Genomic DNA, 26,427 nt, shown 5'->3' with positions numbered 1-26,427 from the left:
AGTCATGAACTGAACTGAATTGAATCTATCTATCTCGTCACAATTACACAATTGTATACAGAGATTTAGTATTATACATTAAAGTGATGGATATAAATCAATAAATGTTTTAAGGAATGCGTGAGTATGGAGATGGGCAATATATGTGCAGTTTAACATTCGAGTAGTCATTGGGTCGGGGAGTATATTCTATTAATATTTCTTATAATAAAGTTCTTATAATAAAGGAACATCAATCTCTTAGAAAAGATTGCTTGTTACAATTTACTATATATATATTTTTATTTTTTTAATGTGATGATAGCGTTGAAATGTATTTGTTTCAGTGATAAACATTGTTTTCTTACATCAATCAGAGACTTGCAATTAAACATGGAGTGGAATTCATCAACAATTTCATTTACAATGTAAATCACATTTATTACAAAGTCTTCTCTGGGCTCGTTTCACCGTCGTCCACTTTCAATAGGCAAGTGGTGATTGTAGGTTCGAAATTCACAATAGGTTACAGCATCTTTTCTGGGTAGGATGTTAAAATATGTTTCGAATTTTAGTTCATCTTTGTACATTCTATAGTTCGTAGTTTTTAATAGTGTTTTAACGTCAGAATTCCACTTTTGCTTGAATTGATCGAGTAAAAAACAGGAGTTATGAGATTGATCACTGTTCGTTATCTTTATCTCTTCATACAATCTGTAAAAAACAATCTACTATGTTTTAGTATGAAAATTCCCAAAGTCCAATCTCCAAAGAAACATAGTTTTACATGTACATGAAAACACACCTATAACGAGCACACTTATACCGATTTACGCTTATTGTGAGTGATATCTATTTCCCTTGGAGATGAAAATATGACAATTTTATTCTATATAACGAAGTTTGGTAATAACGAACTATTTTGAATGACCCTGGAGGGTCGCTATAACCGTGTTTTACTGTTTACTATAAAAACGATTGCAAAGACGCAGCCTGTTCATTTCGAAACGGAGAACATTTTGTCCCAAAACAAAAGTCATACACAACTTGCCTTGAATTACAAAGTGGACATTTGTCAATTCACGGAGCATATGACCATCTCCCCACTTCTACTGAGAATGTTTGATGCAAGTTTGATACTTGATAAGAATTTTCCAAATTCCTGAGGTTTATATTGTCGAATATCACACATTCAAATTTAGGTTTTAAAAGTGTATAAATGTGATCTATCTGTTGATATCAATAATCACTATACTACTTTTGTACATACTGTTATTTTAGTGCCTGCTTTACTTTGCAGTGATTCATTTGGTGTTCTTACATGTACAAGATTCTGTCACCATCCACATTGATTGAATATTCGATATTTCAGCAAATAAATGATTTTATTTTTCTAGTTTTTTTTTTTAAATATCTGTTTTCTGTGTTGTTATTGTTTTATTTGTTGTTTATGTTTTTGGAGGTTTTTTTTAAAAATCTTTAGCAGGGTGTCAATTGTCATGCGAATGAATATCTGTATAAAATGGATACAATTTATTCAAGGAATGGTATATAATTAACCCAGAAGGAAATCACCCCTTGTATAAACAGACAAAGGGAGAAGAGGACGACGATCACATCTAAACAAATTATCTAAAACAAGAAAACACACAAAAACCATTGTCTCTTGAAATTTCCAAATGAAGTGATTTCAACAACAGAAATAATGACGATGGATAAAACTTTTAGCTCTTACAAGTTTTTTGTTATTTCGAATTTCCACAATTTCGGCTTGAGCATCACTGAAGAGACATTATTTGTCGAAATGCGCATCTGGTGCATCAAAATTGGTACCGTATAAGTTTTACATAATAAGTGAAATAATACCCAGGGTATTTTAAAATGCAGGTGTAGTTAGCGTATATATATATATATATATATATATATATATATATATATATATATATATATAGATGTATGAGAGCAGAGCACATCACCTCGTGTTGAGAGCACCTGTTACTGATGTTTAGATAAAAACTATAGTTCACAAAAATACATGCATGTACATGTATCGTATTCAAATTTTAAATCATTGCATTGGGTTTCTTTTCAAATACTGAATTTCTCAATACCTTCACTGAACTATGCCATTATATATCACATGTTATTCAATGTTTGGAAATTTCAACAGACGATGGACAACAATGGGTGGTATTTCAATATTAAGAAGATGTGTATCGCCGTGTAGACAAACATGGATACATTTATTGGCGCCTCACATGACAGACAAGTTATGAAATGCGACACATGTAGAAGTTAACATTGCAGATATATATCTAGATGTAAAAACAAAATATTTCTACAAAGCGCTGCTGATATAACATACTATATTCCGTAACTCCGTGTTCTACCAAAAATCCTTGTAACTGAGAGTGTAAAATCGTGACACTGCCATTGACCACCAGCGTGTACTAATAGGAGTTGTGCCAATGTGTTGCCACATGCCTCAAGGTAATTCAACACAAATAGTTTCAAGTAAAGTTTTTCTGTATTTCATCAAGTTAATGACATTTTTTTGTCGTTTTTCGACATGCAACATTTGTTACTCATAACTCGAGCTGTCATTAAACAAAGGTAACTCGCTCTCTCATTTGCTTATTTGAAACGTTGTATTGGGAGCTGTTTTGATTAGACAAAAATATTATTAATATAGAAAGGCAAATTATGGTCAAAATTATACCATGAGTGTTATTACTTAGCAACCAAAACTATTTGTTTGTCAATAAAATTTATCAATTTGATTGTGATGTTTTTGTAGTATTTTAAAAGACACATCAGCTCATACATTTAGAATTTCTTATTTTTGACTCGAATCTAGTGAGAGGGGTCGTAATATATATATTCCAGAGAAAAAAGAGTGCAAAATTGTGCAATTAAATGACGTTTGACCCCGTATAACTCTTTGGGGTTAAGGGATAACATGACCAACTTTAAAGAAAAAATATTCCCTGTCCAATTCTTAACAAAATTATGTCACATGCCTACTTAAAATTGTGATACATGCAGATGTAACTCGATTTAAAAATATTGTCATTTAGTCTTTGAAAACCTCTAAAATGTGCCGGTAGAGAAAGGATTAAACAAAGGTAGCCCGCTCTCTTATTTGCTTATTGGAAACGTTGTATTGGGAGTTGTTTTGATTAGACAATTTCTTCACAAGGATAAAACTGCAGGGGAAAACACAAAAAAATTTGCAAATATCATCTTAATGTGTGGAATACTAGTACCTTTCCAATCTTAAATAAAGATCAGCAATTGATAATACATGTATATGTAAATCTACACATAAAAACCAAACTCCATTAAAAACAAAACACGAAATCAAAATGCCATCATGTTTTAAAGAGATGAGCAATTTAAGATTCGTATTTTTGTTAAACTTGAAAAATCCCTTGGTTCTGTCTGAAGATGCAGAAATTCGATACACAGAAAATTTACATTTTTTAACTTTGGTAGCAAATGATTTCTGCGAACCATCTTTTTTTTGGTGACGTGTACCTCTAATTTTCAGTCATTTGTAAATGGGTTTTAAGAATCAAGCATTTTCTGCAGTCCCAGTGCACTTTCTGAGAAAATAACAGTATCATTTACATATAAAAAATTTTAAAAAAAAGAGAGAAACAGATTCAAATTCTAAAGGCTTTCACTACCACTTGTAAGCATTTCTTTCTCTAAACCATTAATCAATAATGAAAATAGCACTTGCGAGAGAGCTTCTCCCTGCATAAGACCTGTTTGTAAAGACAAATAGTGAGACGATTGACCATTTGCCTCTCATCTAGCTTTTCGAGTTACTATGCATACATTTGTAGACTTGATAATATTGAAAAAAATTCCATTAATGACATATTTCATTAGTTTATACATCATTCTTCTATGTTCAATGCACTCGAACGCTTTCCTAATGAGTACAGTACAAAAATAGCATCTCCAGTTCCTTAATCAGGTTTAAAACCAAATTCTGCAACACTAACGTTACTGCTTTCCTCACTTTAAACAGCATTTCCAGAAGAGGCGAGAAAAATCTCGAGAAGTTTTTTAAATTTCAAAAATTCATCAATAACATTAAGTATCAAACCCTGCGACTTATCTACATTAGAGTCAGAAATAGCACTAGTAATTTCATCTATTGTAATCGGTATGTCCAGTTCTTGATAAAGCGATGATTCCGGTATTTTGGGTGTAATCGGTATGTCCGGTTCTTGATAAAGCGACGGTTCTGGTATTTTAGGTGTAATCGGTATGTCCAGTTCTTGATAAAGCGATGATTCCGGTATTTTGGGTGTAATCGGTATGTCCGGTTCTTGATAAAGCGACGGTTCTGGTATTTTAGGTGTAATCGGTATGTCCAGTTCTTGATAAAGTGATGATTCCGGTATTTTGGGTGTAATCGGTATGTCCGGTTCTTGATAAAGTGACGGTTCTGGTATTTTAGGTGTAATCGGTATGTCCAGTTCTTGATAAAGCGACGATTCTGGTATTTTAGGTAAGTCTGTTCCCTGATGTTTTTAATCACTCGAAATGTTTTTGAAATGTTCAGAAAAGTCACATGTCATTAGAGTTGTATTTGAAAATGCAGGGGGGGGGGGGGATTGGGGTTAGATACCATGTACGCGGAGCAGTTCCGGTTGGTTTCCCTCGTGGTTTGGATATTGTCGTTTTAGCCGATTTTCTACGGTTTTTATATTTCTGATTAGAAGTAACGAGTTGTTTTATGGTTCTCTCATGTCCTAGAGAAATTGACAACGGCCAGGTTCTTCCTGTATTCTTTAAGTAAGGTTACTATTATAGTATACATTGATCATCGAACCATGGTTTTTCTCCTGAACAGGACGCTTTTATTGTGTTTTGTTTTTTATGGTTATACATAAGTCTTTTAATGTTTTATTCAGAATGCTTTAAATGTTTCTAAAATCGCATTGGTGAAGGTTTTTACCGAATTGTTGACGCCGTCAGGTGATTCGTTAATAGTTTCCAATGGAGATTTTATATTTGGCGCGGTGGCTCATGTGTGTGTGTGTGTGTTTTATTTTTAATTTCCTCTGTTGAATTAAGATCGCATGATAAATTTTACTTCTAGTGTTTGCAAGGAACGGGTGTGGTTAATGCTGTGGTCATGTTTTGTTTTTGGGTTTTAATGTGAGATAAATCGGCGCATGGTCAGAATGCGTATTGAAATCGTCAAAATAAAAATTACACAATTTATCTTGCAAGAAATTATCTTCCACAAGTGCATAATCGATAAGACTAGTTCCTTTTGCATTACAGAAAGTTACTTTTCCAGTTTGTCACCGCTAGATCTACCATTAAGAATTCTCAGTTGCTCGGATTTACATAAGGATATTAGGGCCCCTCCATAGTAGTTAGTAATAAGGTCTTCTGAATTTCGTTTTGTAATTTCTTCATCAGTAGCATGCCTTATAACACTTAAACTGTGATTCTGTAAAGGTTTATATAACGCACCCGATTCAATAGAATCAACGACTGTTCCACATCTACTGTTTATACGATATATAATGCTTCTAATTCAATTCAATTTATTCGCTCAATCCATGTTAAACGGTACATGAGGTACAATAAATATAATACCTGTAAGAAAAATCGTCAGAGGTTCATATATGGAACAATACAACTTTCTTTGATACCAGAGGGGAACATAAAATACGATGTATGTATAAATAAACATAATAATATCTTTCATTGAAAAAAATTGTCTATGTATTTTTTTCTTATTGTGAAAAAGTTGGACACTGTAAAATAAAATGGAATTCATCTCCTATTTCTCCTTTATCACAAAATGTACACAGTCTTTCATTCTGGGGAATAACATACCATCTTCCTGTCTCTATGGGTAGACGGTGATTTGAAGTGAGAAATTTCATAAATAATTTTCTTAATTTTACAGGCAGAGTAAGTACATATTTCTCTAAATCAAAACAATGTTTGAAAAGTTTATAAACCTGGCCCTTAGAAGAGTCATCAACATCAGAAGACCACTTCTGAATAAATTGATCTTTTTGAATTGAATTGGAAAAAGTACAAGTAAGTAACCGTTTAGTAGCTCTGCATTTCCTACCTTCTTTTTGCTCATTGTGACGTCATTTTAAATCACATCTCGTCAGTCAAGTTAAAGTCACACCTGTTGAATATAATAATGTACATTTGTAAGCACTAATGAAATGGGCAAATACATAGATAAAAATATCTATGATTATAATTATGTGAAAATATAGTTTCTATTAGTTCTCTGCAACTCGCACAAAACACCAGCCAGCTCATCTGAAAACTTCATCAAAACACCAGCCAGCTCATCTAAAAACTTTATCAAAACACCAGCCAGCTCATCTGAAAACTTCATCAAAACACCAGCCAGCTCATCTGAAAACTTCATCAAATCCAAGAAATAGCTTACATACTTGCAATATATCACGTGTACTTTAGAAAACCATTCATACGATAGCTTCAAATGAAATAAAACATGCAAAAGATAGAATAACATGCAAAATTGTACAATGTATTGCCTTAGTTAAACCCCGTCATTCCGAATCTTATTATGATGCAGCTCTGATCGCCGCTGCAGTCACTCCATACCATTCTAATGCCTCACGCTTTACTAAGAATTACATATATTATGTATCCTTAGTCTAATTCAATGCTGAATCACTTACCCGTCACAGTCATCACCAAAAGAATAAATCCTTTATATCAAAAAATATTTCAATTTTAACCATTAAATTCTCCTAATTTGATGTGACAGTCAACTTTTAACCGAGAGGGTCCATTTAAAAATAGAGTTCGTTCACATCTGTGTCTTTTGATATTTCTTTTTTTTTCGGGCAAAATTTAGTGCACCATTATGATATGAAAAAGGGACCACAATGCGAATTTATGAGTGCAATAAAACCCCCGTCCTAGGTCGACTCCCGGTCATGAGGACCACGGTGCATACAAGGTCAATCCTGAAATACCTGTAGAAATCCCAGTCAGTGTTACAGCAGATGTTTCCTCTCTCTATCCCTGTCAGTCAGTTACTCAGTACTACCAGCATCCAATCCATCCAATGAGACACTACAAACAATGATGACATCAGAATTACAGCGCCGGTCATGTAAACTCTACCCCCACCTGACATGTCTCCTTACGCCAGGGCAATCACCCGATGACCACAGACGTGCTAAGTGTGAGGGCTTTTAAACATGGAGGTGGTCATGTGTGAATGGTATTGCCGTCTGATCCGGTCTGGTATGTCTTAAATGTCTTTTCATATGTAAAATGGGAGCAAATACTTGTACTACTCCGGAGATTCAAAAATCGCTAATCTGTAAACATTTGATGGAATTATCAGAGCAGAAGAAATAAAGATGATTATGTTATAATTCTTTGTTGTTTTTGTTTCTGTTTTGTTTTGATTGGGTTTATTTTAACATGGTCGTGTGCTGTTCTAAATACTAATCCCCCAATCAGCAATGATTCAAAATTTATACATCAGAACTCCCATTCCAACAAAAACAAATTAGCATCCTTCACTTTCCAACGGTTGTAGCGACACGTTTAAAATCGAAACAAGCGCTATTTTCCCACTGGGATTGATGTAAACACACCTACGTAAACTTGCAAACTAACGCCGAGCCGTAGGGGGTCACGATCTGTTCTCTCCGTCACTGGTACGGGTAGGTATTCTACAGCAAACATTCAGTTGTTTGAAATAGAAATCATAAACATATATCATAAAACATCAAAAAATGTCGTGATTTCGCTCGAATTTACTGCCTCATCATTTTACAGTTTTATAATCCAAACACCTTGTTCTTTCATATTCGCATGCAAATTAAACCGAGTAGGATGATTAGCCCTTCCCTACAGTATTTAGGGTGATTAGCCCTTCCCTACAGTATTTAGGATGATCAGCCCATCCCTACAGTATTTAGGATGATTAGGCCTTCCCTACAGTATTTAGGATGATTAGCCCTTCCCTACAGTATTTAGGGTGATTAGCCCTTCCCTACAGTATATACAAAATTACATCATATATTCAGTTAAACTCGGTTAACGAAAATTGCAATTCATAGGAGGGCGGTACAACATTGCAACCTTTTTTTCAAAATAAGAGGTCCAAAGGTCACAACGATCACCGCAGATACTCTACTGATACTAAAGAGGTACTCTACTGATACTAAAGAGGTACTGTACTGATACTAAAGAGGTACTGTACTGATACTAAAGAGGTACTGTACTGATACTAAAGAGGTACTCTACTGATACTAAAGAGGTACTCTACTGATACTAAAGAGGTACTGTACTGATACTAAAGAAGTACTGTACTGATACTAAAGAGGTACTGTACTGATACTAAAGAGGTACTGTACTGATACTAAAGAGGTACTGTACTGATACTAAAGAGGTACTCTACTGATACTAAAGAGGTACTGTTCTCATACTAAATAAGTACTTTACTGATACTAAAGAAGTATTCTACCCATACTAAAGAAGTACTCTGAAGTACTTTACTGATACTAAAAAGAGGTACTGTACTGATACTAAAGAGGTACTGAACTGATACTAAAGAGGTACTGTACATATACTAAAGAAGTACTTTACTGATACTAAGAAGAGGTACTTCACTCATACTAAAATTAGGTACTTTACCCGTACTAAGAAGAAATACTAAACTCATACTAAGAAGAGGTGCTTTAATCATACTATAAAGGTACTCTACTCATACTAAAAAGATGTACTCTACTCATACTAAGATTTTGAAGATGGTCGAGTGGTCGAGCGCTAGTCAAGAACTGCTAGGAGGTTTGGTTTCGCAGGTCGAAAGTTCAACCCCTGGGTGGGGCGGTAGTAGTGAATAACAGAATGAATTTCTCTCTGTATTTATATGTTCATTATTTCTTCCCTTTTTAAAAGCAGTTATGCTAAGGAAAAAATATACAGAGAAATTCAATATATATTGATATCCTCTTCCCCTAGCAAAGCGCCAGACCACTCGACCATCTAGGAAAGAAATTAAAAACTTGCTTTCGATGACAATGATATTTTCAAGAATGAAAATCTGGATAGTCATTTGACGTATTTAAGAGGATCATACAAAAGAGAGTGAAAACCACCTATTCCGGCACCTGTGTAATCCGTTAGACTGGACATTCCAACACTTATTTTCAGTCTCAATTTCATATTTTCATTTTTCACACTGTTTCTTTCGACGAAAAATATCTCCCAGTGCATATCAAATTACACAGGTTTAGAGAGAGAGAGAGAGAGAGAGAGAGAGAGAGAGAGAGAGAGAGAGAGAGAGAGAGAGAGAGAGAGAGAGAGAGAGAGAGAGAGAGAGAGAGAGAGAGAGAGAGAGAGAGAGAGAGAGAGAGAGAGAGAGAGAATGTGTTTGTGTGTAAAAGGTCTTTGGATTTCTATTATGGAGTAGGCAAACTTGAATATCCCGCATGATGTTTGTAAACTAATGAGATAAATCACACCCTTGTGGTTTTGAAGAAGAGTTTTAAAGTACTCCCTTGCATTATATTTCAATATAAAATTCTAAACCCTTTCTGTGGTCCAGAGAATCACATATCGTTTTTAATTTAGTTTTCATTAGGGTTCCTGCATAGTGTGGCCCCTTGGTCATGATATCAACAAAACAATATTTACATGCACATTATGAGGATGCTTACATATTGATTTGACAAATGACACCCTTGTTCTTCGTATGGTTGTTATAGAAATTCCCTGTATAACCCTGTGTAAAACCTTGACCCCTTACTGCGGCCTTCATCCCGGTTCCACGTCTCACGGTTTAAAGAAATTTTAATTACATAAAGAATTATTCATACAAGTCTTAGCTTTTAATTCTGCTTTGAATAGTACTTATTTTTTTTTTTTTTTTTTTTTATTTTTATTTTTTTTTTTTTTAGAAATCATCAACAAAAATACAAATCTATTGGGTTTTTTTTAATTATCTCCCCTTGGAGGGAAGCACAATTCTTCTTTAACAAACTCGAATCCCCTTTATCCGAAGATCCGTTGTGACGATGTTGGTTGAAATGAGCCCTGTGGTTTTGGGGAAAAGAAAAAAATGTGGACATTTTGCGATGCCAACCACAACGATGACGGTGAGCTCAAAAAGCTCAGGCGAGCCAAAAACAAAAAACAAAAAACAGGCAAGATCGGTTTTCACTTTCCTCTCCTGTTATCAGAATCCCTGTTCGATAATTTTACATGGAGCAACACATTCATATAAATACATGTATCCGATGAAATCGTGCATCATTTGTAACTTGGTTTTTTGAAAAAGAAAGGTTTTATAAAAAACTATAACAATCTGTTACTTTATTATTTACTATTTTCTTTATTTTCATGTGAAATTACATACTTTTTATCGTTGGGTAAACATATAATTGAATACATATAGATTATTAATTAATCAAATGAAACAAAGTCTTCTAGAGGACTGATGGCGGACACCAGCAGAGATCGCTTGCTTATGATACCAACAGAAGAAAACCAGCTATTTTCGATGACATTAATATATACAATATAAATTCGAACAGATGCATTAACAACGAACTGCAACTTTTATCATATTAATCCAATTTTTAAAAAACGAAATGACAAATTATGCAAATTATCATAAAAAGCTATAATCTCAACAGACAAATATATCAGGTTAGTTTCATTATTGAACTTTTATCAAAGACTAAATATTTATGTATACAAAGATTAAACGTACCTGTATCGTGATGTCTACCGTGAAGTTTAATTCTAGTGTCGTCTGCAAGTCATTCCACTGCAGACGACACGGTCATTAAACAATGATATCTAATACAATGTTTAAATCTCGGGATACTTGTAAACCCTGTGGCTAAATTCTCTTCTTTTATTGATATGCTATTGTAAATACAAAAAATACCTCTCATGCATGTGCTCCGCGCATGTACTGAAGACGGAGGTCTACATTTTATAACGAAGTTATGTAACCCTAGCTCGTTAAACCCCAATTCTCATGACACATGCTTCTACTCTCAGATTCAACTTTAACGTCACGCTCTACATACAAAAATCCTGTAAATGTATATTATGTACTGTTGACATCAGTTCAACAAGAGGCACAGAGGCCACGACGCTCACCCGAACCAATACAGTGATTGTATTGGAGACACTAAGCTGTTCTGCAATACATGAAGTCCTGCTATTCGACCACTAAATACACATCCGTCTGCAGATGATTGTACAATATGATTATTTTGAATAGCTGTAAAATATATATTGTTGTTCGCAAGAGGCGACAAGATTTCCACATCAATCTTGGATCATTAAATTCCTATTGTACACACCCTAGCCAAAGCCACCATAATTCACTAATCACACAATCCACTAAATATACTGATTTTCAATCACGTAACCAACAGTAGTCTGTTTTACATTGCAGAAGTACAATACACCTATAACGAGTGACGAGTGTGGCGGATCTGGATTTTTTTTTTTAATTACACAGAATTGCATTTATTTCAATCCCTGATGGCAAAATCAGCTTAATATTGCATTTGATGTTCATTTACTTACTGACAGTCATTTACTTTAGTACTTTTCATGTTTGGATATGGTTGGTACATTCTACGTGTTGTTTTGGGGCTTTTTTTGGTATGAAACAGGAAGTACCATTCCTGTTATCAAGCTTTGCAAAGTGAATAAGCTGTCTTTCCTGATTGGGTAAGTCAGGATATTTTCTTTGGTTTTAATTGGCTCAAGTTAGTTGATAGAATTATGTGTATATTTAAGGCTATGTTTGATCAGTTTTACTCACTTATTCAATAGGCACTGACTGCATGGTGTAAGTTTTCTATTCTCTTATTCTAGCAACCACCACCCATTTTTTAAAAATTACCCAAAACAATAAAAATCAGGTGTAATTACCAATTTTGAGTATGCTGATTTCAAATCTGGATTCCTTTTACTCCAATTTCTTATAGAAAATGAGGTATAGTGTCTTAAACACCCCTACCGTCAGGTTGCCAAAAACGGAAAATGTTTCATTTCGCATCAAAAAGTGACCCAACTTTATTTCTTGAAACACCATTAACCAAAACAATAAAAAGCAGATGTAATTACCAATTTTGAGTATGCTGAATTCAATTCCGAATTCCTTTTACTCCACTTCCTTACAGAAAATGAGGTATAGTGTCTTAAACACCCCTACCGTCAGGTTGTCAAAAATTGAAAATGTTCCATTTCACATTAAAAAGTGACCAGAAAGTTATTTCTTGAAATAAGGCATACAGCAGAAAAGGAAAACAATTAATACTAAATTGTTCCATGAACATTCTTAGTTGTTTTGGAAAGAATATATCTCACCTCTGGACTTCACAGATACAGGAAAGGAAGAGGAATACGGAGCGGATCAACGATCTTAAATTTAATCAGATTGGGCCATAACCTAATGAACTGATGAACAGGAGCAAAAGTAAAATTAATAGGAAAACTGATTTATTAAACATCAGCAAGTCTTTTCCGAGAACTTCTGGTGGAGCTGTCTCGGGGAGGGGGGGGGGGCTGAGTTGCATCATCAGAATTTACCGAAACAGTGGACTCTCTGGCCAGTCTGGGGGCTGAGCTAGTTGCATCAGAACTGACAGAAGCAGAACTCTCTGGCCAGTCAGGGGGCTGAGTGGTATCAGAATCTATTATTTATTTATTTTTATTTTTTCAAAATTCAGAAATTTAAAAACTGCATGATCAGATTTTTTTGTAACACTAATAATTATGTCCCTTTATTGCGATGACTCTTCAAGTACAAACCATGATATTAAAAAAAAATGAAATGAAATAATGATAGATAAATAAATAAATAAAATATTTGTAAGTTACTTTATTTATCTTTAAGTAAGTCACTAATTAAGTGTAACTGGTGGCAGTGCAACTTGCAAGTGAAAATTGCATCATCTGTAGCTTATGACCCCTTTTGCCTTGCCTTGTAATTAATATTGTTGAAAATTTGGCAAACAGCATTTTTAACCCCCCAGTCCATACCCCACTTTTCTTTAAACGTTAAAAATCCAGCTAATTCAGTGAGGAAAAAAATGTCACTACCATATTTCGAATTTCCTCTAGACTATATCAAATTAAATACCGCACTGCTATCAGTCACATATTGACACTGGTAGGGGTATGGGGACCTGGTCTGTGAGTGTGATGGAAAAGATTCTGATGAAAATAAAGATTCACTCATCATTCAGAAATGTATAAACATTGTATTATTGTATACCACCGGTTAGCCTAGGTCACGCAAGCCGTTTGACTTCCCACTCGTAGAACACTGCATTGACAAACGTGTAGGTGACCTAGACTAACCACTGGTACGTTGTCAATCTCTCACCAGAGGGCGTATTACGCTGCGCTACAACACCTCTGTCAACGTCTAAATGTCAAGATTCTTGGCAAAACTTACCTATACCTATAGCATCATGGAAAATAATTTTATAAGTTTAAGTGTTATGCTTTAAATCTTAAAGTAGGTTAACAAAAACAACGAATTCCATGATTATACTAGTATTATTGAATGAATATTAAATTTATATAAACCTTCTAATTCGCTCAGGTGTCTCATATTTACCATCTTTTGATTTTAAAAAATTCAGAGAAGTGTTTGATTTGCTCAGATATTATCATTACAGTTCGATATGCTAAGTTAGTTTTTGTACATTTTGATATAACTTTTTAGACGTTGACAGAGGTATTAGTGGAGCGTAGCGGGAACGATAACTCTGGATAGAGATTGGTACGTTGTGAGTACGTTAATAATGGGAGTTATCTTTCCTTGGATATCTAAATCAATCAAATACTATATGAACACGGGCAATTATCGTCCATGTTTGACCTCAGTATAATTTATTTATGCATAAAATGTATTAATATGTCACTCTTTGTTGCGTATTTCACCGTTAAGTAAATGTTTACATATACTCGCTCTGCTTAATCGCTTCAATCTCAAAGGGATTTTCTGGAATGTGCCTAATCACGTGAGATACGCTAAATATAGCTATTTTAGATCCGAACGATCAACTTCGCATCATTCGTAGGCTCTAGGTTTATCCATACTAGCCCGTAAAAAATAGGGTGGAACCTCGTCCCACTTTTCCTGTAGAAATAAAAATAGAACATGACGCGCCACCTAGCGAGCGTGGTTGTTGCTACTTATTCTGAGCAAATAAGTACAGATAACCCACACTTTTAACAAAAGAAAGCACGCCAAACTATGGTACAAACTTCAATGTTTAAAAGCTCTGAATAGCTTCTAGCATGAAATAAGCATGATTTTTGTTAGGATAGGAGTTAGGGACTGCTAAAACCCTCAAGGTGAACAGCAGGTATTTAGTTTTATTTTGATAAGATATTAGTAGTTTTGCGGTTCGACCATTAGGTTCTCCTTACCAATTAGTAATCAACCCTGTATCATTGATAAATTATAAACTGATCATTCTGATGTGTTGAGCACAGTTCAGAAATTCCCTTACCTGGGTTCAACATTTACTAAAGCCAGTGTACAGTTTTTTAGGCATTCGAACACCTTGTTATATTGATTCCGGTTACAGGAGAAACTAGTTTTTATACGGACAGTCGCGGATTCCCTTGGAAGGGGGCATAATCCTTCATTTAAACATCTTCCCTAGGAACAGGGCATAATCCTTTATTTAAATATATATCATTGGAAGGGGATATCATCCATTAGAGAAGCAAGACTCTATATTTTATAATTTTCCCTTGGAATGGGACATGATCTTTCCTTTTAACATCTTACCTTGGAAGGGAGAATAACCTTTATTTAAACAGCTTCCTTAAATTGGGGCATATTTCCTTATTTAAACAGCTTGTCTTAGAGGGAGGGGGTGAGACCTTTCTTTTAAACAAACTTGAATCCACTTTATCCAAGAATCCTGAATGATGCCGACGCAGGATTACAAAAGGTCACAAGAAACAACAGGATTGAAAGATTTTCCCTATATATTTCTATGTAAAACTTTGATCCCCTATCGTAGCCCCAACCTACCCCCCGGGGGCCATGATTTGAAAAAAAAACTTGAATCTGCACTATGTCAGGAAGCTTTCATGAAAATTTCAGCTCCTCTGGCCCAGTGGTTCTTGAGAAGATTTATATATGACCCCACCCTATTTTTGCATTTTTGTGATTATCTCCCCTTGGAAAGGGGCATGGCCCTTTATTTGAACAAACGTAAAAGCCCTTCACCCAAGGATGCTTTTGGTCAAGTTTGGTTATAATTGGCCCAGTGGTTCTTGAGAAAACGATGAAAATGTGAAAAGTTTACGACGACGACGACAGACAACGGACAAATTTTGATCAGAAAAGCTCACTTAGCCTTCGGCTCAGGTGAGCTAAAAAAAAAGGGGGGGGGGGGTCACAAGAGCTTTCTGCTCAGATGAGATAATAAACAAAAGAACTGTCCCGATTTTGTGGATTATCTGCTGGGATTCTAGTAAACAGATTATACACATACAATTAATAAATCAGTGTTTGTAAATGTTACTTATTGTAGTACGATAAACATAGAAAGTACAAATAAATTTTCAAAGTTGGACCCTACATTGTTTATCACTGTTTTAACAAGCACTTAAATCGAGATTTAAAAAACACGAGGCCTTATCGGTCACCTCAGTAAAAATATCACTAGTCCCAAGGGCAATGGAATCTAGAAAAAAAAATTCCTGTTCAAGATTCCTGAAATTTACAATGTATGTCCCCCTTCTACAAAATATGCTTCATACCAAATTTGAAAAGAATTGAAAAGGTAGTTATCAAGAAGTTAAAAAATTCTATTGTTCACATATTTAATAACTGACCATTTTGCCGCCCCCGATACCAAAACCCCTATCTCTGGGATCATCAAAATTCTGCTCTACATTACCATGCATTTAGTTTTTCTTACAAAAGTGCAGCTGTAGAGAAGATTTTTGAAAATTGGTCAATTTTTGCCCAGGTTCTTTGAAAAAAAATTAGGATAGTAGTTATCAAGAAGTTAAAAATGTTCAAATGTTAATGCACGATGGACGACAACCAAATGCAATAAGTCACCGACTTTATTCAGAGGACCTAAAATCATAAAAATACTGCACCGAATGATTTGATTGTCAAATTGATCAGAGTTTTTTTTATATCAATGAATAATGTGTATCAAGTACTTTGAAGGTGTGATATTTGAATTTCAAAACAATCGAGAGAGAGAGAGAGAGAGAGAGAGAGAGAGAGAGAGAGAGAGAGAGAGAGAGAGAGAGACCGGTGATAAATTAAAACCATCATTGTCTGTTGTCATTTTAAAAATATGCTACTGATAATTAGCATCAACTGAAAAAATAAAAGAATGATGATAAATTTCCACATTTTGGCAGATACTTTTCATTGACCAATATGAGTGCAGAGGACATTTTCTTATCCAGAATGATTCATCATTCTTTATATATACTGATGCTGTAGCCTTCACAAGTCATCTACTTCTCAGTGCTGAACTGGTCCCTCACTGCTCAATGGCCATTAGCGCCGAGCATAGGCCTAAATTTTGCAGCCCTTCACCGGCAGTGGTGACGTCTCCATATGAGTGACTTGTTCTCGAGAGGGATGTAAAACAATATTCAATCAACCCTCCTTGCTCAAAGGCCATAAGCGCCGAGCACAGGACTAAATTTTGCAGCCCGCCACCGGCCATGGTGACGTCTCCATATTGATCAATAAAAGATTTTCGAGCAAATAAATACAACCAACCAACCAACCTTTAACAATTAAGAATACATCTTCAGAAACACAAGAGGAACATCCAAATCTAATGATTTGCTTAACCTGGTACATATAACCTATCCATGGTGCCAAGTGCAGCGACTTCTCATGCGGTCGGTTTGTTTGAGTAGTCCAAAGACATGAAGGATTCATTGTTTCACAAACATATGGACACGAGACAGCTAAGATAATTTGAGCCCTTGATCAGGCATATAGAACATGAAGTGTTCACAACACTCCTGAGGATGTCAATTTTTTAATGCATATAATCCTAGCACCTAAAATATTGAATGACATAGAGTAATTGTTACATGTAAAATAAAATTATACAACTACTTAAAAGGAAACTAACACCTAATTCAACATATACAGTTAGGCGGATATGAGGATTCAAGTATTTATCTGGGGGGAAAATCCATATAGTAAATCAGAATTTAAACCTCAATGGAAAGTTACATAGACATATATGTACGCTAGACAATCAAGATATCATTACTACATTCTTAATTGGTAAAAGGAGGGCATTTAAACAAATCATCCATCAATTTTCACATTTTATAATTGAAGAAAACACAATCGCTGGTTTTTCCAACACCACACAGTATCAATGAAGCTCCATATGAAATAAGTAATACTTTAGAGCATCTACTTCTTTGCAATGGTTGGTGCTCATGTTCCTTGACTAAAATCTTTATCTTCAAATCGCTGATTGTACAGAAGCATGGGGTAATTTCAGTAATCATCAATGCTGATTATATAGAAGCATGGGGTATTCTTAGTAATCGTCAATGCTGATCATACAGAAGCATTGGGTAATTTCAGTAATCGTTAATACTGATTATAAGAAGCATTGTGTAATTTCAGTAATCGTTAATACTGATTATAAAATTGATTGATTGATTGTATCTTGCTTAACGTCTCGCTCGAGAATTTTTCACTCATGAATATGGAAACGTCACCAAGACCGGTGAAGGGCTTCAAATTTAGGCCTATGCTCGGCGCTTATGGCCATTGAGCAGAGAAGGTTCTTTAGCGTGCCACACCTACTGTGACACGGGTCATCCATTTTCAGGTCATCTCCGAGGACATTCACACCTGATGCCGAGCGTTTGGCGATGGAACTGTCACTACCTGTTTTAACGACTTAGGTCTGTCGCGGCCGGGATGCTGATTATAAGATGCACTGGGTAATTTCAGTAATCGTTAATGCTGATTATATGGATCATTCTGTAAATATTTCATGGTACAAGGGCGAGTCAATAAGTAACCAGCCTATCCCATTTCCGTTTGACCAAGGTGGTTACGATTTTCATGCCTTGTTTCAATACATGTTTTATGCTTTCAGGAGTACAAAATTGCACGCGTATCGAGTCATTCTTTAATAAGGTATTGAATGTCAAACATGGCTAGTGATGCAAAGGCATACTTTTCATCTAAAGTTAAGTACCATGCTACAATTGGGTACTTGTATTTAAAAGGTAAAACATGCAAGGAAATACACGGCGAGTTAGCAGATATTTACGGGTCTTCTGCACCGTCTTATGCTCAGGTTAAATTCTGGGTAGGGGAAATCAAACGCGGTAGAACGTCTTTAGAAGATGAAGCCAGGTCTGGGCGCCCACTGGATGCCACCGACGAAGAAATGTGTAATAAAGTTCGGGATCTGATATACTCTAATAGGCAAATTCAGGTAGAAGAAATAACGCAGGCATCAGGCAATTCACATGGTAGCGTTTCAACAATCTTACATGATCGTTTAGGTATGCGCAAGCTAACAGTCCGTTGGGTCCCCAAATCCCTTAGCGATAAGCAAATGGCAACCAGAGCATCAGTATGTAGCGCCTTGTTGAAGCGTTTTAGGTCATCAGATGAAATTCTTTTGCGTCTGGTGACTGTAGATGAGACTTGAGTTCATTATTATGAGCCAGATGATAAAGCTCAGAGTCGTCAGTGGGTAAGGTCTGGTCCCCGAGGCAAAAGAAGTTCAAGACGCAACCACCTGTTGGCAAGGTGATGGCCAGTGTTTTGGGACACACGTTATTATGATAGACTTTTTATACCCAAGAGAGTACAACAACTGGAGTGTACTGTGCCAACTTGTTAGATCAGCTGAGAATCACCTTCCGTGAAAAACGCCGAGGTAAACTCTCTAAAGGTGTTTTGCTGCAATAGGACAACGCGAGTCCACACTTGCAAAGTTGCAATGGATGCTGTAGAGCAAAACGGGTATGAATTAATACCACATCTTGCCTATTCGCCTGACCTAGCTCCTAGGGACTTCTGCCTATTCCAAAAAACTTGAAAAAGGATATCCGTGGACGTCAATCCGGTCTGACGAGAAGTCGTGACGGCAGTTAAGGAGTGCGTCAATGGAAAGGACACCGACTTTTTCAGTTCTGGGCTGATGGCAAATGAACACCATTGGTCCAAATGCATCCCACTAGAGGACAATTACATCGAAAAAGAAGAGATGGATCTCAACCGGAAATAAGTTAGGCTGGTTACTTATTGATTCGCCCTCATATATCATATTAACACGATATAGAATTATTGTACAGACGTGTTTAGTTATTTCAGAGAGAGAGAGAGAGAGAGAGAGAGAGAGAGAGCTATGAAGAAAAAAATTGTTACATCTGTTCCAAAGGACATCGAATTTTTCAATATCACCATTTTTGTAAGAAATAAATTTTTGTGTTTCATAGAATAATACTTTAAAAATAATATTGCAAAATGCACAATTTCAGTAATTGTTTGTGCTGATTGTACAGAAGCATTGGGTAATTTCAGTAATCATCAATGCGGATTACATTTTTGTACATGTATATATAGAGGCATGGGGTAATTTCAGTAATCATCAATGCCGATTATATAGAAGCATGGGGGTAATTTCAGTAATAGTCCATGCTGATTATATAGAAGCATTGGGTAATTTCAGTAATCGTCAATGCTGATTATACAGAAGCATGGGGTTAATTTCAGTAATCGTCAATGCTGATTATACAGAAGCATGGGGTTAATTTCAGTAATCGTCAATGCGGATTATATAGATCAAGGCATGGGGTAATTTCAGTAATCATCAATGCTGATCACACAGAAGCATTGGGTCATTTCAGTAATCGTCAATTTTGATCATAAAAAAGCATTGGGTAATTTCAGTAATCTTCAATGCTGATCATATAGAAGCATGGGGCAATTTCAGCAATCTTTAATGCTGATTACACTGTACACAAAACTATGCTTCTATTGTTTATAGATCCTCCATGCAACAAACAAGTTACAATCAAGATATTTATTCCTAATATCTATATTTTGTAAAATAAAACAAAATATATATAGAGATTTTGATGCTCCAACTAAGTTTGATACAAATCCAGCCTCTCTGTGATGTAAGCAAGTGTTCCTGTCGACGAATTATAAACACTGAACAAGCAAAGGATCATTAGCAACAAAACAAAGATGGATGTAAATAATAAAAGCTAATATTTACATTTCTAATGTTTTCGCCTTTGATATCTTCACAAATTGTGAGGACAGGCATTTTCTCATGATGCACTGCAGTTGTAAACAATGCACATATTAATACAGAACTCGTTATAAATATGTCTGTTTTAATGGTTGGGAATTCTAAAAGAAATGAGAGGAGAATGTAAATATAGATAATAAATTTAAGTTTTGAAAATACATGAGGATATGAACTACAACCCTTAACACCAGCATACCTCTCATTAAGCATCAACTATACCTCTCATTAAGCATCAACTATACCTCTCATTAAGCATCAACTATACTTCTCATTAATCATCAACTATACTTCTCATTAAGCATCAACTATACTTCTCATTAAGCATCAACTATACTTCTCATTAAGTATATCAACTATACTTCTCATTAAGCATCAACTATACTTCTCATTAAGCATCAACTATACTTCTCATTAAGTATATCAACTATACTTCTCATTAAGCATCAACTATACTTCTCATTAAGTATATCAACTATACTTCTCATTAAGTATATCAACTATACTTCTCATTAAGTATATCAACTATACTTCTCATTAAGTATATCAACTATACTTCTCATTAAGCATCAACTATACTTCTCATTAAGTATATCAACTATACTTCTCATTAAGCATCAACTATACTTCTCATTAAGCATCAACTATACTTCTCATTAAGCATCAACTATACTTCTCATTAAGCATCAACTATACTTCTCATTAAGCATCAACTATACTTCTCATTAAGTATATCAACTATACTTCTCATTAAGTATATCAACTATACTTCTCATTAAGTATATCAACTATACTTCTCATTAAGCATCAACTATACTTCTCATTAAGTATATCAACTATACTTCTCATTAAGCATCAACTATACTTCTCATTAAGCATCAACTATACTTCTCATTAAGCATCAACTATACTACTCATTAAGCATCAACTATACTTCTCATTAAGTATATCAACTATACTTCTCATTAAGCATCAACTATACTTCTCATTAAGCATCAACTATACTTCTCATTAAGTATATCAACTATACTTAAGCATCAACTATACTTCTCATTAAGCATCAACTATACTTCATGAAGTTCGCTGGCTTGAAGCATCGCAGTTTAAACCTTCATATATTTCAAAAATGGAATATACTTGTATTTATTAAACATGTGTATACTACAACTCAATTACATATACCTTATTCACCCAATAATGATGCAGATAAATGTTCCTTTGTGCTGCCGGTGTTAAACTGATTCACGTCACACTGATTCTACGATAATATGTCCATACAGAGAAGTAAAAGTTAATCATTAGTTTACTGTGAACCAACTTTTATTCGCATGCGAGAAAATTTTGCGATATTTGTGAGAAACTCATTCTTGCGAATATTTCTTACTACGAACCAGTCCTTAAATATCTGTCATAGGTTCGATGGCGAAAATTACTCGCCGCAAACCAGTTTACCACAGGTGAATTGCGAAATAAAGTATCCGTGAATAAAAGTTGGTTTCCAGTATCATGTGCTTGACATCAACAAAAATAAATATATGAATTTCAACAGCAAGTCAAGAATTATACAGAAATAACAAACATTCATTTTGTAACTGATTTTTCATAACTCAATTTTGAACACAAATATCACCAGGAATATTAAATAACAAATATGAACTAATTAATGTTGGCCTACTCAAATACATTTACATGTATAATAGACTAGTTGTCAAAGTTGAATACATATTTAAAGACTACTTTGTACAATGAGCTAGATTGATATAATCAACAATATAAAAATAGAATGCAATTATCACCATTTTAATAAAAGTGCATTGATAAAAATAAAAAATAAAATTTTGTATAAATCAGGGAGCTATATCAACTCCTCAAGATTTAGTAAAAATAACAATAAAACACAAGTAAACATACATGTAGGTACTAGTACACATAAAAATATCCGTGTATCCGTGAAAAGCCAGCAGCCTTAGTTACCATTGTCTCTGTAAAATGGGACTGTGTTGATTTTATTTAGAGATGTGGAACATTATTCTGCACCCAAAATTTAAGCAATAATAAAAAAAACACCTCACAGTTTATCCTTTCCACTCATAAATCTCAGTGAACTGACATCAAACATAAATCTCAGTGAACTGACATCAAACATAAATCTCGGTGAACTGACATCAAACACACCTTGTATGTAAAGGTCTTTCAGATAAGATTTTTTATAAATGCCTTGTATTTTTTACCCTTCATCAACTTTGTGTGATACTTGGAAAGACACAATACACATTCATCTCATTTGAAAAATACGGAAGTTGTGCTCAAGACTGTACTGTCATCCAACTGTGTGTACGTATGGTTTCATTTAGACTGCATTCTTCATTTCAACATTTCAATTCAACATTGGCTGAGTGAATTAAACCATGTTCTTTATTTGCTAAAGATATTGATATAATTTTGATATCAACAGTTAATTTTGTATTCCTACAGCTTCAATCCTCCTTTGATATAGCAGGGTAAAGATATTCAATTATTGTAATATAAATGGGCTGCATGTAAGTTAGGATAGTCAGTTATTGTAACATAAAGGGGTTGCATGTAAGTTAAGATATTCAGCTATTGTAATGTATGCCAGTCAGGATATTCAGGTATTGTGATGTATGCCAGTCAGGATATTCAGTTATTGTGATGTATGCCAGTTAGATAGTCATTTATTGTATTGTATAAAAGTTGGGATATTGGTAATCAGCTATTATAATGTATGAAGGTAAGAATACATAGCTACATGTACATATATTGTGATCTACAACAGTTAGGATAGTCAGAAATTGTGATGTACCAGAGCTGGGATAGACGGTAATTGTGATGTACCAGAGCTGGGATAGTCTGCAATTGTGATGTACCAGAGCTGGGATAGTCAGTAATTGTGATGTACCAGAGCTGGGATAGTCTGCAATTGTGATGTACCAGAGCTGGGATAGACGGTAATTGTGATGTACCAGAGCTGGGATAGACGGTAATTGTGATGTACCAGGGTTGAGATAGTCAGTAATTGTGATGTACCAGAGCTGGGATAGTCGGTAATTGTGATGTACCAGAGCTGGGATAGACGGTAATTGTGATGTACCAGGGTTGAGATAGTCGGTAATTGTGATATACCCGAGCTGGGATAGTCGGTAATTGTGATGTACCAGAGCTGGGATAGTTGGTAATTGTGATGTACCAGAGCTGGGACAGTCGGTAATTGTGATGTACCAGAGCTGGGATAGTCGGTAATTGTGATGTACCAGAGCTGGGATAGTCGGTAATTGTGATGTACCAGAGCTGGGATAGTCGGTAATTGTGATGTGCCAGAGCTCGGATAGTCAGTAATTCAGATATACCAGAGTTAAGATAGTCAGTAATTCAGATATACCAGTGTTAAGATAGTCAGTAATTGGGATATACTAGAGCTGGAATAGTCAGTTAATATGATGTACATGTACCAGAGCTGGGAAATTCAGTGGGATTCAGGTGTAATAAGTCATTGGGATGAATGAGAGTTAGGGCAGCCATTCATTGTAAGAAAATGACATGGATAAACATTGTTCCATAAGAAAAAGAAAAACAAAAATGATGTTGATATTATTACAATATCAACAGGTTTGATTCAAGCAAATTTGATATCATCATGACTTAATTCATCAATCAATATTGACATGCTATTGTGTTTTGTAAAATATATATATGAATATATATATTATGATGGAAAAATTGGAAAAAAAAAAAAAAAAAAAAAAAAAAAAGAATATATTGTGATATGATCACAATCAGTGGTTCATCAAATAAAATATAATATCCTCACAACATCGTCCCTATTGGTATGTTACAGTGTTATGGACACAATTAATATATATGAAATACTGCAGAGTCTCCATCTTCAATAAAATCTTAAAAACAATATACCATGCTGTAGTCTTCATACATCAAAATTTGTTGGAAAAGATATATACCGATCTCGGGTAATATTGGTGCCGGGCATATCTAGCAGATTTTTCTCTAAATAGTTACTATAGGTTTGAAATCATGGCGCTTTATCTTTTGGCGCATTTTCATTCAACAAGAGTATCATTTATAAGAATAGATATTTTGGTGCTTTGATATTTGATGAATTTTCTCATCCACCAAAAAAGCCATTTCCAGTGTGCTACAAAATGGCCCGTGATACAGCAATATTTACAATGTAATTACTGTGTACAACCCTTCATACAGAAAATAGACCCACTGAAAATAAACCTGTGAGCATACAAATACTTTGTGGACCCACTGAAAACTGGACACTTTGCCCGACCTAGTGGCCATAAATGACTGAAACAAGCCTTAAGCTGTTTATGAGATCTGTTTGACTTTGAAGCTGGCCTGTGAAGTATTGGGATTGGTAAAGTCTTCAGTGTCGGGTTCTAAAATTTCCACCAAGTACAGTATTTTCTTACTTCTTGCCCAACTGTAGGTATTATCAAATCGAAGGATATCTATAAAAGAAAACAAAAGGTCAAAATGATAATTTGTTTAATTAAGATAGAAAACTTAACAAAACAGAATATTAAAGTCATGAGTGGTCATTCCAGTATCTAATCAACTAATGTTTAAGGAAATCATATCAATAAACTTAAACTATACGTAATGAGCAAGTACATGTACATATCCTTCATCAGTCATCACATGAGTCCTAATCATCAGTCCTCACATGAGTCCTAATCATCAGTCCTCAGATGAGTCTTAATCATCAGTCCTCAGATGAGTCCTAATCATCAGTCATCACATGAGTCCTAATCATCAGTTCTCACATGAGTCCTAATCATCAGTCATCACATGAGTCCTAATCATCAGTCCTCACATGAGTCCTAATCATCAGTCCTCACATGAGTCCTAATCATCAGTCCTCACATGAGTCCTAATCATCAGTCCTCACATGAGTCCTAATCATCAGTCCTCACATGAGTCCTAATCATCAGTCCTCACATGAGTCCTAATCATCAGTCATCACATGAGTCCTAATCAACACACAAGTCCAAATCATCAGTCCTCACATGAGTCCTAATCAACACACAAGTCCTAATCATCAGTCCTCACATGAGTCCTAATCATCAGTCCTCACATGAGTCCTAATCATCAGTCATCAAATGAGTCCTAATCATCAGTCATCACATGAGTCCTAATCATCAGTCATCACATGAGTCCTAATCATCAGTCCTCACATGAGTCCTAATCATCAGTCCTCACATGAGTCCTAATCATCAGTCATCACATGAGTCCTAATCATCAGTCCTCACATGAGTCCTAATCATCAGCCCTCACATGAGTCCTAATCATCAGTCATCACATGAGTCCTAATCATCAGTCCTCACATGAGTCCTAATCATCAGTCATCACATGAGTCCTAATCATCAGTCCTCACATGAGTCCTAATCATCGGTCCTCACATGAGTCCTAATCATCAGTCATCACATGAGTCCTAATCATCAGTCCTCACATGAGTCCTAATCATCGGTCCTCACATGAGTCCTAATCATCAGTCATCACATGAGTCCTAATCATCAGTCCTCACATGAGTCCTAATCATCGGTCCTCACATGAGTCCTAATCATCAATCATCACATGAGTCCTAATCATCAGTCCTCACATGAGTCCTAATCATCAGTCCTCACATGAGTCCTAATCATCGGTCCTCACATGAGTCCTAATCATCAATCATCACATGAATCCTAATCATCAAACGAATCTTAATTATCGATCATCACATGAATTCTAATCATCAATCATCACACAAATCCTAATCATCAATCATCACATGAGTCCTAATTATCACACGAGTCCTAATCATCAGTCATCACATGAGTCCTAATTATCAGTCACCAAATGCATTATACTCATAAGAAATATACACATAGTCTATCTCTGTACAGGTAATACAGACAGTCTACCTCTGTACAGGTAATACACACAGTCTATCTCTGTACAGGTAACACACACAGTCTATCTCTGTACAGGTAATACACACACAGTCTATCTCTGTACAGGTAACACACACAGCCTATCTCTGTACAGGTAATACACACAGTCTATCTCTGTACAGGTAACACACACA

General features: G+C 35.1%; 2 protein-coding genes across 5 annotated transcripts in view; both read right to left on the bottom strand.

Annotated features, from left to right (window-relative positions):
• Positions 1-11,362, bottom strand: part of LOC125671512 (retinal-binding protein-like) — a 50,783-nt gene extending 39,421 nt beyond the window's left edge. Inside the window, exons 1-3 of one of the 2 annotated variants that reach the window (XM_048907295.2) lie at positions 10,745-11,362; positions 6,987-7,086; positions 6,095-6,157 (exon numbers count right to left, since the gene is read on the bottom strand). In XM_048907295.2, coding sequence (XP_048763252.2) covers positions 6,095-6,109 — 15 coding nt within the window. In that variant the 5' untranslated portion in view covers positions 6,110-6,157; positions 6,987-7,086; positions 10,745-11,362. Of the gene's footprint in view, positions 1-6,094; positions 6,158-6,986; positions 7,087-7,619; positions 7,877-10,744 lie in introns of those variants that run through there. The other variant, XM_048907287.2, reaches the window with a different exon arrangement.
• Positions 11,363-21,444: 10,082 nt separating this feature from the next.
• The window catches only part of LOC125671540 (SEC14-like protein 2), a 43,678-nt gene continuing 38,695 nt past the window's right edge, over positions 21,445-26,427 (bottom strand). For all 3 annotated transcript variants that reach the window (XM_048907326.2, XM_056139866.1, XM_056139870.1), the window contains exon 12: positions 21,445-24,811. In XM_048907326.2, coding sequence (XP_048763283.1) covers positions 24,669-24,811 — 143 coding nt within the window. In that variant the 3' untranslated portion in view covers positions 21,445-24,668. The remainder of the gene's footprint in view (positions 24,812-26,427) is intronic.

Source organism: Ostrea edulis, chromosome 1 (genome assembly GCF_947568905.1).
Source record: "Ostrea edulis chromosome 1, xbOstEdul1.1, whole genome shotgun sequence".
In the NCBI taxonomy this organism is placed as follows: Eukaryota; Metazoa; Mollusca; class Bivalvia; order Ostreida; family Ostreidae; genus Ostrea; species Ostrea edulis.
This window is presented reverse-complemented; position numbering and strand designations above follow the sequence as displayed.